The sequence below is a fragment of the Gopherus evgoodei genome, chromosome 4 (genome assembly GCF_007399415.2).
Source record: "Gopherus evgoodei ecotype Sinaloan lineage chromosome 4, rGopEvg1_v1.p, whole genome shotgun sequence".
In the NCBI taxonomy this organism is placed as follows: Eukaryota; Metazoa; Chordata; order Testudines; family Testudinidae; genus Gopherus; species Gopherus evgoodei.
The window spans coordinates 140,443,676-140,456,506 of record NC_044325.1 but is presented as its reverse complement, the minus strand read 5'-3'; the positions used below and the strand labels follow the sequence as shown (position 1 = coordinate 140,456,506).

The window sequence follows — 12,831 nt, the reverse complement described above, 5'->3', positions numbered from 1 at the left end:
TCCCACAGTCACAGACTGCGGGGAGATGAGTGTCCTGGCAGAAACTTTGCTTCCCCTCTTTCTGTCCTGCCTCATAGCATTGCAGCATGAATGCTGTGCCACGGGGCTGGATTCTCCTCACGTACTGTGCTTACACGCTCTCGCCAACTCTCTTGGCGGCAAAGCACTTTCTGTACAGAAAGGTCTGACCTGTTTGTGTAACACTCGCTCTCTGTCCCCCGCTCAGGACTGTGAGGTCCTCGTCCTTGAGAAGCTAAAGTGGGACCTGGTGTCGGTGATAGCGAACGACTTCTTGGTTCACATCCTCCATCGGCTCCCGCTGCCCACGGACAAGGTAGAGCTGGTGAAGAAGCATGCACAGACCTTCATCGCCTTGTGTGCCACAGGTACGGAGCTGCTTGTTGCACTGGGGGCAGCAGAGTTGTCTCGTTTGGACTGGCCAGGCTAGAGCAAGCAGCAAGGGCGGGCTGGTGATTACATCACAGGACTGGGAGCCGGGTAACCTGGTTCTGATTCCTGGCTCTGCCATTCTGACTTGCTTGGCAAGTCACTTGGGGTCTGATTTTTAGAGAGGCTCAGCACCCACATCTGCTGGGGAAATCAAGGCCCTTAACCTCTCAGTGAGTTCATCTCCCTGTCTGAAGAACTGGGGATGATAGTGCACAGGGTTGCGAGGCTGAGTGCAATAATGTTTGTAAATTGCCTCGAGACCCTCGGCTGGAAGCCGCCACAGAAGGGCAAAGCCCAAGTAATAATATTATTACAATGGCTAAAGCCTGGCATGGTGCAGTCAGCTGTCGATGGTCAGCGTCTGCTCTTACCGCCCAACTGGACCTCTCCAGTGGAGAGAACGGCACAAACGCACCACTCCTGAGCGTGCCCCACCACCTGGCCCCTTGGCTCTAGGCCAGAATTCTAATGTCAGATTCCAAAAGTTAGAGATGGCAAAGACTTGTTGGGGCTTCCCACGCCAGCGCAGCATCACTCCCTGCTGGGTGCTCTTCCATCTAGATCTAAACACCCAAGCAATGCGGTTTCCAGCACTTCCCCTGCAGAGACTGTTCCACGAGCTGAGATCTCAGTGCATTCCTTACATTCAGCCTACGCTTGCCTTTGCTTAGGGCTTGTTTACATGGAGACTTACTCCAGAATAGCTATAGCACTTTAAATTCACACCCTGCCTTATTGCAGAATAACTTCCCTGTGTAGACAAGCCCTTAGTTTTACCCCTTGTTTCTAGGCCTATCTACTGCACCACTATAAGCCGTGCCTCTTCCTGCCTTGGACTGCAGGCACTTGTTAGTTTTACAAAGTTGCTGCAGGACGCAGCCACGTTCACAGGGATCCTTGCTAACATTCCTTACTCCGTTTCCTGCCTGGGTTTGTAGATTACACCTTTGCTATGTACCCTCCATCCATGATTGCAACGGGCAGCATTGGCGCAGCGATTCACGGTCTGTCTGTCTCGGCTAACTCTTTCTCCGGCGAGGCCCTCACGGAGCTGCTGGCCAGCATTACTGGCACAGAGGTGGTAAGTACTGGTTTGGGGGAAGTGTGGCACGGAGGTCTGGGAGTCAGGGGACTGAGGATTCGGTTACTGGACTCACTGTGTGTCCTTGGGCATTTCAGTTCCCCTCTCTGTGCCTCCGTTTCCTCATTTGTAAAATGGACACCAGAATGATGCTTGCCACCTGTGTAAAGGACCTGGGGATCATTAATTGGAAGGTGCTTTATAATGCAAGATAGTATTTACTATCTCTGCCCAGGCAGTGCCAAGCTGATCACTGGATGTTGGTGTTCTGGGATGGGGAGACCACAGGAATCTGTTTTGGGATAGAGTTGGAATCTAAATGAGAAGGCAGCGTAGGGGCTGAGAGATTATGCCAGGGGAGGTCTGTCACCGTCACCCTGTTGGGTAGTTGCATTAAGCTAGATCTAGAGGGTTCCAGGGAATTTGTGCTTATTCCTAGCCTCCAGCAGAGGTGCATGGGATGGGGCTTAAGGCAGAGGAGAGGCTGTATACATATGTTGGGGAGAGAAACCTGTGTCATCAGGAATGGCCAGGCAGGGATTAGAAAAGTACCTGCCAAGAAGTGTTACAGGGCTTCAGTGCCCAGGCCTGAAGCCTCAAGTCACATTCTGCAGGGAGGGAGGGATATTTCTCTTTCTCACAGTAGGTTTGGGGTCTAGGTCTCCTTTATTCTCCAGCTCCAGATATAGGGGTCGCTCCCCCCACCCCCATAAGTGACCTTCAGAGTAGAGAAGGGACAGGACTTGGCTGTAATGGAATGAAACGGGATTCCTCACTGAGGCTGCTAGACACAGGCAGACCCGGCAGTTCTCTCCAGCTCCCAAACTAACTTGGTCTATGCTGCCTAGTGTCCTCATGCAAGGTGTCCCTAGGTCCTGGCCTGGACTGAGCAGTCATGGAAGGGATGCTGACTATATTATTATATACCAGACTGTGGTAACCCTCTGAGTGTTTGTGTTTATTGGAGTCCCCAGTCTCTCCTTGAGCGCGGTACTACAGCGTCTGGTTTTCCTGCCCCCAGGGCTGCTTCAGGCTCCCACGGTCTGCTCCTTCTTTCCTTGCTGCCAGAATTACAATGCTGGGAGGGGCGGCTGTGTGGCCTCCTGCAGACTGCTGTATATGGCTGCCATCTCGTCAGCACCACCCTCTCCTCTCCAGCTGCTGACCTTAGACTGAATGCATCTTCTCTACACACTGTGTTGGCTCAGAAAGCTGTGGCTGAAGCTAGACAGAGACTGGGTTTTTGTTCTGAGTCTGTACAGCGCCTAGCACAGTGGGGGCCGTGGCACCTAGATGCTACCATAATGCAAATAATTAGTGATACTAATACATAGTGCTGGCTCTTGCCATGGCTAGGTAGGCGCAAGGGGCTGTGAATCTTTACTGGTCAGCAGTCACTGGCAGCGATGCCCTGGGAGAAAGCGATAAAAGATCCCCCACCTCTCCTGCCTCTTTCTGGAGCATAACTACACTAGCCCAAGGTACTTCCCCAGCTCATAGCATGCAGCGGGGTGCGTGGCTGCTGCATGCTGAGGTCTGTTCTCCGACTGCCCGGTTGTACGATGGCCCGGATCGCTTTCTCCTTTTGTCCAGCATGATGGGGGGCGTGAAGGAAGCCTTTGGAAAGCAGACACAAAGGGAGGCACTCGCTCACCTGAGCAGACAGGTGTTAACGGGATTGGGTTGACGGTGCTGGGGGAAAACAGGCTGAGCAGCTGCTAACCTTGGCCAGTGTCTGATTGCTGCTGCTCTAAGCGTGGGCGGGAAGGGAGCCAGAAGTGGTTTGCCATTCCAGGACTCTTGATCAAAGGCGGATGCGCATGGAGCCGTAAGGCAGGAGTGAGGGGAACTGGTCCCTCAGCACCTTGGGGAGTGGGTGGGGGGCTTGAACTAGGATGGTTCAGGGTCCCTTTCTTCAGTCATCTCTTGCCCGAGCACTGGACCTCAGGAGCCCTTGTTCCCACATAGCCCCTTTGAGCTCTGCATCTGCCCAGGCACAGAATGCTTGAACTCTGGCGTGGAGTTAGTTACCCTCCCCCGATAGCAGCTCTGGGGAATTGGGAGGTTTGGGGCTGTAGTGGAGCCGGGAGAGGGATAATCACAGCCTAGCATTGTCGGAGGGGGGCTGGGCGGGGGAGCTCACTTTATTTGCTCAGCAGTTTTTGTTTGAGCCTTTAAAAAGTAACTTTGAATTGCCTGCAGCCAGCTGCTCTCAAGCTGCTGCCATGAATGGGGCAGAGGCTGAATGCTGCCCTGTGAGCAGAGTTAATTGAAGCCCGCGGAGGAGAACAGGTGGGAAGCAGGGAAGATTTCAAAGGCCAGCGAGGGGGAACACAAAGAAAAGATTAGAGGGCATTGGAGTCGCCATGGCCCAAAGCTGTTACTAGTCTGCCTCCCCTTATGTAATCCCATCGGTGTGTATGCTCAACACAGCCTTTTCTCCCAGCCCCCTCCCGGTTTCCTTCCGACCTCTCCATGCCAATCCTGTCTTCAGGGCCGATCTGACCTTCGGCTGTTGTTATTGTTTGTATTACAGTGGCACCTAGGAGCCCCCTTCCTGGCCTAAAACCCCATTGTGCTAGGTGCTGTACAGCCATAGAGCAAAAAGATGGTCTCTATCACAAGGATGGTCTCTATCATGTCCTCTCTGGAATAACCTTTCTTTGGGCTACTTCCACTGGCGTTCTAGTGGATGGAGCGGGGGGGGGGGGAGCAGTGAGGGAAGGATTCCAAGCTCGGATTCCTGGGCCCCATTGATTCAGTCCATGAGATCGGACAGGTCTCTTCCCCTTCCGGTGACTCAGTTTCTCCACTGCTTAAATAGAGTAGGATGATAACTTCCTTCCCATGGCCACTGAGGCTTAATTCATGAATGTTGGCGGTGCTGCAGGGGCATTAAGGACATGCAATGACTTACCGTTGTGCAGACTGCGCTGCTTTGCTCTGTTCTGCCTCTGCTACCAGGCTGATAAATTCCTGCCATGGGTATCTGGGTTGTAAGGACTTGGAACCTCAAGCATCTAACAGGTTCATTTCTCCTGGTTGTATTAAGATTTTATCTTAAGCATGTGATCACCGAGGGGTTAGGTGCTGCCCATTTGCTACTTAACAAGTCTTTGCTCTCTGGTAAACATGCTCCATACAAGGTTTAATTCTGAGTGTGCATTATTATCCACAGGGAGATGGGCAGGTTAGAGTCTTCCTCCTCCTTTCCTGTAAGGCATGGGACCATACCTCATTTTTTAAATAGGCATCTGGTGGAAGGTGACAGCCCTAGATTCTGGGCTCCTTTACAGAACACGTATTGCGGGGGCAGGGCAAGCGTCCCACAGCATACTCAGCCAGCGTGCAAGGCCCCTCCAGAGAGCCAGAGGAGAGCTCCCTCTCGATGCCTAGACAGTCCGTAGCATCTCTGCCGAAACCAGCCTCTTTGCGGGTGATTGCAATGGTGGCTTTTATGAGATGCAGACCTCTGTCTCGGTTCCTAGTAGACCTAGCTGCTGAATTCAGAGGCCATCCAACAGTGGCAGCTTCTGGTTACTGCTGACCTGTGCTGAGCATGAACCAGGGTCTCCTTGCCTATCCTCTGCCCTCGTAACCCATAGACATGGCCTGCCGGCTGTCCCCTCTCCTTCTCCTGCCCTGGGTGTAACACAGCAGGGAACTAGCCAAGAGGGGGTTTAGAATGGCCGTTGCTGGGGCCCGTGTACAGCTCTCTTCGCCTCGTTTCTGCGGGTAGAAGGCTAGAGGCTACGCTTACTGGAAATGACTTGGGGAAGGGGAGGTGGGTGTTGCTATTTTTGCTTGCCACATCCTCTGTCAGTTTCTAAGAACCAGTTGTGGATTCCTGGTAAGAGATTCTATGTGTGACACAATCCCGTGAACAGAGACGGGCCAGAGTCCGGCCTGGCTCTGGCCAGAACCCCAGCCCTCGCCTGTGCAAAATGCCACCATTCTTCCTCAGAAATTGGGGGCAGAGGACAACCTCTGCCCTTTACAGATGCAGGAGACCCCAGACTCCGTTGCATCTTGTGCAGCACTCTGGTGAGTCACTGCAATCTAGTGTCAAACTGGAGGAGTTTCCTCACCCTGCAGAGGCTCTGGGGGATTGACTTCGATACTTGCTGTGTTCTGCTAATTAGAATAATTCTTGCTTCAATGTTTCCCTGAGGCTGGGCATTTCCCTTGCCCCAAGCATTGCACTGGAGCCAGAATCCTGGACAGTGTTGCCAGGAGATGCAGTACCGGGCCCCCAGTGCATGAAAAATCTAGGGAAAATCAGATGAAGTTCTCTGATGGTATAGAAAGTGTAAGAGCCTAGTGAGGAGCATACTTCGTCATGTAGATGTACCTGCATCTTAAGAGTGTTACTGTCCTCTGCAAAAACTGATAAGTTTCTCATGAGACCCTTAGACTGGGATAGCTGGCTGGAGTCTGAGAAGTCTTGAGTCTAGCTTTCACGGAAAACATGGAGTTAAGTTGAAAAATGTTCCCAAATATTCCTCACTTTACTATTCTCTCCCCCCCCCCCCACGCCACACACACACACACACACACACACACACACACACACACACACACACACACAGCACAGCACAGCACAGCACAGCACAGCACAGCACAGCACAGCACAGCTTGGTCCTCTGCTGGAAATGAAGGACCAAGAACGGTGGGTTTAATTTAACTCCACAGAAGGTGCCAGATACCATGGTGATTTGGGGCCCTACAAGAGCCTGGGCAGCCCAGTCAGAGACTGAGCGCTCTGAAGGAGAAGTAGGATAGAGAGCGAGTATGTGGGCAGTCGCTGGGAGGTCAAGGTGACTAAAGAAACAAGCATCTCTTGAAGTACTGAAGAACATATCCGGGTGTTTAGGCTAATGTGTGTGCAGTCTGAGACAGGTCCTTGCTCCGTGTTAATATAGGTAAATACCAGTGCAGGAGCTGTTTATGTCCATTGAGAGGAAACAAAAGTAGGAAAAGCCATGATATTGTGGAGCGGAAGAAGGGGTCAAGCCTAGGGAAATTACCTTTCCAACCTCTCCTAATGCTCCAGAACAACCTGCACCCCACCGTAGCGGGCCATAAAGTGACCTTTGTGAGACTACAGTAGAGTAGGGAGAAGAGGTGGAGTCGCTGCAGAGTATTTTCTTAGAAGGGGCTTAAAGAATAAACTTAGATAAACAAGTTGGAGACGCTCTGTCTAGGACTAAGCCTCGTCCATCCATTTAGATGTTCAGGCCTGAAATATTGCCCCACACCTGTTTAGAGACATCAGCAAGGCTCTCTGATATCCGAGAGGCAGAGTGGAATTGAAGCTTGTGGTCTCGTTTCTTTCCTCTCTCGCAGGACTGCCTGAAAGCATGTCAGGAGCAGATTGAGGCAGCCTTAGCTGAGAGCCTGAAACAGGCTTCCCAATCCCAGCAGGAATACAGCTCCAGCAAGACACCCGACTACCCGGCCAGCCAGGATGGCAGCATAACCAGCACGCCTACAGACGTCACAGACATCAACCTGTGATGAACCCCCCTTCCCCATAGTCACCCAGCCCCAGGAGAATGGGACCTCGCACTGGAGAGGGAGAGGCCTTGTGGAACCTGCTGCCCATTAATTCCGTCCATCTGAAACACACTGGGGACTCAGTCCACTCACCTGAGGTGGAAAGGACATATCACCTGTCCACGCAACAGCCCAGTAACATCAGAGGGGAGGTGGGAGGCTAGGTGGTGATGACCTAGCAAGAAGCTCAAGCAGGTCTAGATGGGCTGGCATCTGGCAGTAGTTTATTGTTAACCTGCCTCACCAGATGGTGGCGGGGGGAACGTTTTGTGGTGGGCGGGGGTTAAAATACATCAGGGGAGGAGGTGAAAGAGCCTAACTTCAGTTTTAAAGAGTTTTTCGGGTTGTTTGTCTGAAACATAGTTGGTGCATCATTGCCGTTTGCTGTCTCCTAGGGAACCTTGGCCTCAACCACAGCCAACCCTTCCATGTGCGCACTTTTCGCACGTTAAGCTCTTTTATTATCTTGGCTTCCGTGATGAAGAAACATTCACCCGATGCCTCCTGCAGTGGAGTAGCCCTTAGTCCCTAGTACAACAGCGTGGCTTGGTTTGGGCCTGAGAAGAGGGGTTGATAGGGAGCGGGAGGAAAATAAGAGGAGCGGGTGAATCCATCTCCTCATTGCTCAACACCAGGCTGGTTGGGTTTCTCCTACTGGGAGGGAATAGCAGGGTTGCTTGTGTCATTGTTAACAGGGAGAACAAGGGTCTGGCTTTTTGGGATTTTTTGTGCTTGCTGTGTGCAAGTACTGCGTTTTGGGGATAAGTCTTAAGAGCTGGTACCGAAAGGTAAAAGCCCTGGGAAGAAGGAGACCTTTAGTGTGAGGCTCACTGGGTGTAGGGTTGGAATTGGACTCGCTGCACCTGAACTACCTTAAATTGCCTTTGCTTTCTGCCATTCTCCAAAGAGGCGTTAACCAACTGCTCAGACAAGAGAAGAAATGGAAGATTTGCAACTTCTTAGTGGGAAACTGGGTGCTACTTCCCCTCTCCCTTTCCAGACAGTGCCTTTAGCATCCTTCCACCTACCTCCATCAATCCGCTGTACCACCAGGGCTCTCACGTGGAGATGAGTGAGTTAGTTCAGACACCACTTTTATTTTTAAGTATATACTGAATGTGCTGCTATAGTCTTACATTTTGATGAACTCCTCCAGAAGGTCTCAAATCCAACTGGAAAAATAAAAAGCAGAAGAGTGAGGGCAAGAGAGGGGGCAAACATAGAGTGTTTTTATAGGTGATATATATACACACACACACAAAATAGGCCGCAAATTCTTCCAAGCACTTATGGGCACACAGAAGATTTTTGTTGTTGTTGTTGTTCCTGTTTTAGTTTTTAAAAAGTTTTAAAAAAATGCTGCTTTGATAAGACTATTACAGATTACTATTTTATTAAAGGGCAGAAGCCAGCTGGACTCTTGTCTGCTAAGATGGGAGGTAGAACACTGCTGCTTACATTGATTTCTGGGCACTGATGGTGTCTTACTCTGTGACTATGTCGCCCTCCAGGGAGGAGAGGAGGAAAAACTCCCTCCTAGGCTGCCACCAGAAACAGAGTCTGGTTTGTCAGGCTGCTTTTTCCTTCTACCCGTCCTCCCATCGTGCTTAGCCTGATTTGCCAAAAAGGAAAGCTGTCTGCCACTGACTTCTGCTAGCTGTTAAAGTTAGGAGGGGATAGAAATTACATGATGTTTGGGGGCTGTTTGTATAAAAGGAAAAAAATATATATATATATTAATGAGTTAATTTAAAAATAAAATTGTTTGAACTATCCATATGCAGAAATTCCAGGGCTGGGAAACCATATAAAAGCATATGATGTTGCAATAAAAGACTTTTTTAAAAAAGTTAAAGCATCTAAAGTTTCCCCTTTGAAAGACTGAGTCAGATTATCTCTTTTTCGAGTGCCTGAGTGGGTCACGACCCTGTATACAAAGAGATATCTGGAGCCAGGTTCTTCCACTCCTAACAGCAACAAAAACAATAGCTGTCTCCTCCTTTCTAATCCCTAACCCAGAATTTACAACCCAACCAAATGCAGGTGATCTTGTTCAGAAAGACATGGCTCACAGCTGAGGGATCCAGTTTGATTGATTCTTCAGCAGTGGGCTAATTTGCCATGTCATTGTCCATGAAGTGCATTGTTCCTGAAGGACACTAGGGAGGAAGTGAGTTTGAAGAAGGAAGTGTGAAGTGTCAGTAGGACTCATATGGGAGAAGGTATAAAGAGGAGGTGGGGAGGAGCCAGAGAATGGTGAAGGGATAAGCATATATTGGATTAAGAGAAAAGCTGGAGGGTGGGGTGGAAGCGGGCAAGGTCTTGAAGCTGAGACTCTAATGCAGGTGAGAGGGAAGCTGGGGTGGGGGGGAGATTTTAGTGGAGTGTCCTGGACAGTAGCAGCAGCTTGGATGGTGGCAAGGTGAAAAATCAACCGGCCTTAAACTGTATTGAGAAGTGGTTCAACTAAACCAGAAGTGTGTATTAGAGAAAGACACTCCCCTACCCCACGATCAGAACCCCAGCAATAGGCCCTAGTGGAAGTACATGGGCAAACCCAGGACTTGGGCACTCCAGTAACTGGGGTCCTTAATAACATGCAAGCTTCCACCCCTCTACAGCCTGGGGCAAATTTTGCACTGTACTTTACTTGCTTTGTTGATGCACCTATCAGAGGCTACGGGATCCCCTTTGCTGTAATGGCGTGGAGGTGGTTGGATGAACACAGCGCTCCAGCTTGAAAGTGGGACACAGCTCAAGGTGGAAATATATATTTAAAAGCTTTTTTTGGAGGGGGAGGGATGCCTGGATCAGGACAAGGCCTGGTGGGGGCACACAGTAGAAGACTGTGACTTTATACCCATCTACTGACTCTCTGAAGTAGCTTTGCCAAATGGTTTTCAGTACAGCAGATACAACTTAGCGTTCACCAAGGAGAGTGAATGTGAACTACACTAGGAGTCTCTCACCACCTTAGCTACTTGTTATGACTAAAGGAAGGAGATAAAATCAGGGCATGTAGGAAAAGGGGCAGCCCCAGGTGAATGGGCTCTAGGCAAATTACCTAATTTCAGCATGATTCAAAAATGGCCCTTTCGTCCTCAACAGCTCTGCTCCTGCTGTAGCATAGAGGTGAGCTGCTGGTGTTAGAAACCGTTAGTGCTGTGAATATTGCAGTGCCCCAAGAGAGCAAGCTGGAGTCTGTGCCTCCCTATGCATCGCAGGCAGAATATTCTGCTACCTTTCAATGATGGAGCCAATCCCTCATGCATGTGTGAAGGGTTGCACAGATGTTACCATGGGCCTAAGTGATAGATAAGGACATTATCCAGGCCTGAGGGCAGGATGTGGTGTGCAGAACCTTTGAGTGGTGGCAACGCATATGGAGGAAACCCAGCTTGACTCTCAGTTCCCAGGCTGAGTTTGCAGGTTTTCGTGTTTTATTACAGAGGGATGGCAAGGAGCTTTTTACATATAAATGGTGAATTCTTGATCTGGACAAACACGGGAACCCCATGATGGCAGTCACTTTTCAGAGCTTACAGAGCTCCCTGAGGGTTGCAAACAAGGCATCTGGGGGGTCATGATCACCCTGCCATTCAACTGTTGCTAAATGTTGGGGGGGGACCCAGCTGCATGGGAATAGGGCCCCCTGGAAAATGCTGAGCATCACTAGTAGAGAGCAATCCTTGCAGGTAGCATTTTGCAAGAGTATGACCATCCTGCTATGCTAGCATGACTGAGAAGCTGCAAAGGAAGAAGTAAAGCTAGCAGAGGCCTGGTTTTAAGTGGAGTCATGGCCACATGAAATCTGGGTACAAGGTGGAAGTCTTTGAGTTACAAAGCCAAGCAGAATACGAACGTACATTGCTTGGGTGTCACGGGGAAGGTGAGCTAACTAGTGATTGCAGCTCTGCAAAGCTTGTGCCCCTTCAGTTATTCAGGGTGACTGTGAAGTGACTGCACAGAAGCATGCACTACAGAGCACTGGACAGGAGCGGTGTGCTGGTGTGGGAGGTGGGGCTGTTGGAGCGGCAGGGAAGGACTTCACTGCAGTGTGGTAGGGGAGCACACTGGAGCATGGGGGTACAGAGTAGGAGCAGTAGGGAGCTGGGACTGGCGCATTGCAGCAAGGCACTGAGCTGCTCCCTGGAGCGACTGTTTAGCAGTGGGTACCACAAGCTGACACGTGGAGGTTTCCCCCTGTCTCAGCTCTTTGCATTTGGGGATTTCCCCCTTCAAAGCCACCTCGCCACTTTGCTTTCTCACACTCCCCTCCTCAGCTCTGCTGGCGGCTGTTGTGTGTACTTTCCACAGAGCACCGCGGGTATGTGTGGCAACAGCAGGAGGGTTTGGGCTCTAGCTGCCTGAGCAGAGGATGATGTGGGGCTGCCATGAATGCTGGCTTAGCACCTTGCTTCCTCCCTGCCATTCTGCCTGGTAACAGCCAAGCCTGCAGCGCATCCTCCAGCAGCAAGAGAAACTTTTTTTTTTTTTTAAACCACATTCTTCCCCTAAGGTCATGGCCTGGGGAGTCTGGCATCTGCCCTGTGAGAGGGCCTTTCCTTCCCTCTTGTGCCAGCCCCTGGCAGCCTACTGTGTAAGCACAGAATCCCTGTTCTTGGGAGGGGTCCTCACAGCAGGTGATTCCACCAGGACAAGTCATGCCTGGCAGCACAGCTGCTGACTCCAACTCTGCAATCTCCAGGGCTTTAGCCTATAGCTCAAAGCACTTTTATGCCTTCCTGCTCCCTACAGGGTAGTTCTTATCCCTGCCTGTCACAAGTGAGGCTCAGGGTGCTTGCGGGGTGAGAGGGAGTTAGAAATCAAACACAGGTGTCGTGATGATTTTGCATCTTGTCCTCTTGCACTCAGGAGCAGCAGCAGGAGGATCGCTCCTCTCCCCGCACGGAAGGAACTGCCCTTTGCCCTGTCTTGGAGGAGGGGTTACATAGGGCCCATTCTAACAGCCCCTCTGCCTGCCTCCTTTGTTTGCTGGCTGTGTTTTGCCACCTCATGGGGGACTGAGATAGATCAACCCCAACTTTCTTTAGCTCAATGCGGTGCGAAAGCTTCTGAGCAGCTGTGAGCAGAAATAACTAGACAAGGAGCTGGCTTAGCAGGCTAGGACACAGACTCTAAGCCTCCTGTGTTGTTGGGGGGACAGTTGCCATGTAGGCCATTGCCCTGGAAGGACTAAGGCCGCCACTGACTTCAAGGCCTCAGCTTTGCCTGCATGGGGACTGGACCCTGAACTGCAGTGCTCAGAGGAGGTAGGCTGAGCAGCCAGAGGACAATGGCTCCGCCACTCTTAAAGCTCCAGGTTGTGGCTGTCTCCAGTAGAACGGGTGGGCATGGAAAGGGCTGCCAGACTCATACCTGCACAGGTGCCAATCTCATCCTGGCTGACCTTCTGGATCAACTGAGTAGGGGACAGGCCCCAGGAGAGCTCCTCTTACCACCTCTTCAAATAACCAGTCCCCTTCCCTTGTTCAGACCTAGGAGCGAGTTCAACTGCTGTGAACTACTGCCACTGCAGGACCATCCAGAGGCCCCCATCACGGATCAGGCCAGGGCCTCGATGTGCTAGGTGCTGTACTGACCCGGACAAAGGCAGTTGCCAAGCCCAAACTTCGTCTCCTTCCACCTCCCCTCTCAGCTGCCTCCGGCAGCCCCAGTAAACACTGAGATGGAAGGAGCTGACTGCAGTAAAAGAGAATAGGTCTCTTCTCTAAAGCAGTAAC

General features: G+C 51.1%; 1 protein-coding gene across 2 annotated transcripts in view; it reads left to right on the top strand.

The window, feature by feature from the left end:
- CCND3 (cyclin D3) overlaps window positions 1–8,942 on the top strand; it is a 68,311-nt gene extending 59,369 nt beyond the window's left edge. For both annotated transcript variants that reach the window (XM_030561460.1, XM_030561459.1), the window contains exons 3-5: window positions 227–386; window positions 1,389–1,531; window positions 6,878–8,942. In XM_030561460.1, the coding sequence (XP_030417320.1) occupies window positions 227–386; window positions 1,389–1,531; window positions 6,878–7,048 (474 nt within the window). In that variant the 3' untranslated portion in view covers window positions 7,049–8,942. The remainder of the gene's footprint in view (window positions 1–226; window positions 387–1,388; window positions 1,532–6,877) is intronic.
- The last annotated feature ends 3,889 nt before the right edge of the window (window positions 8,943–12,831 follow it).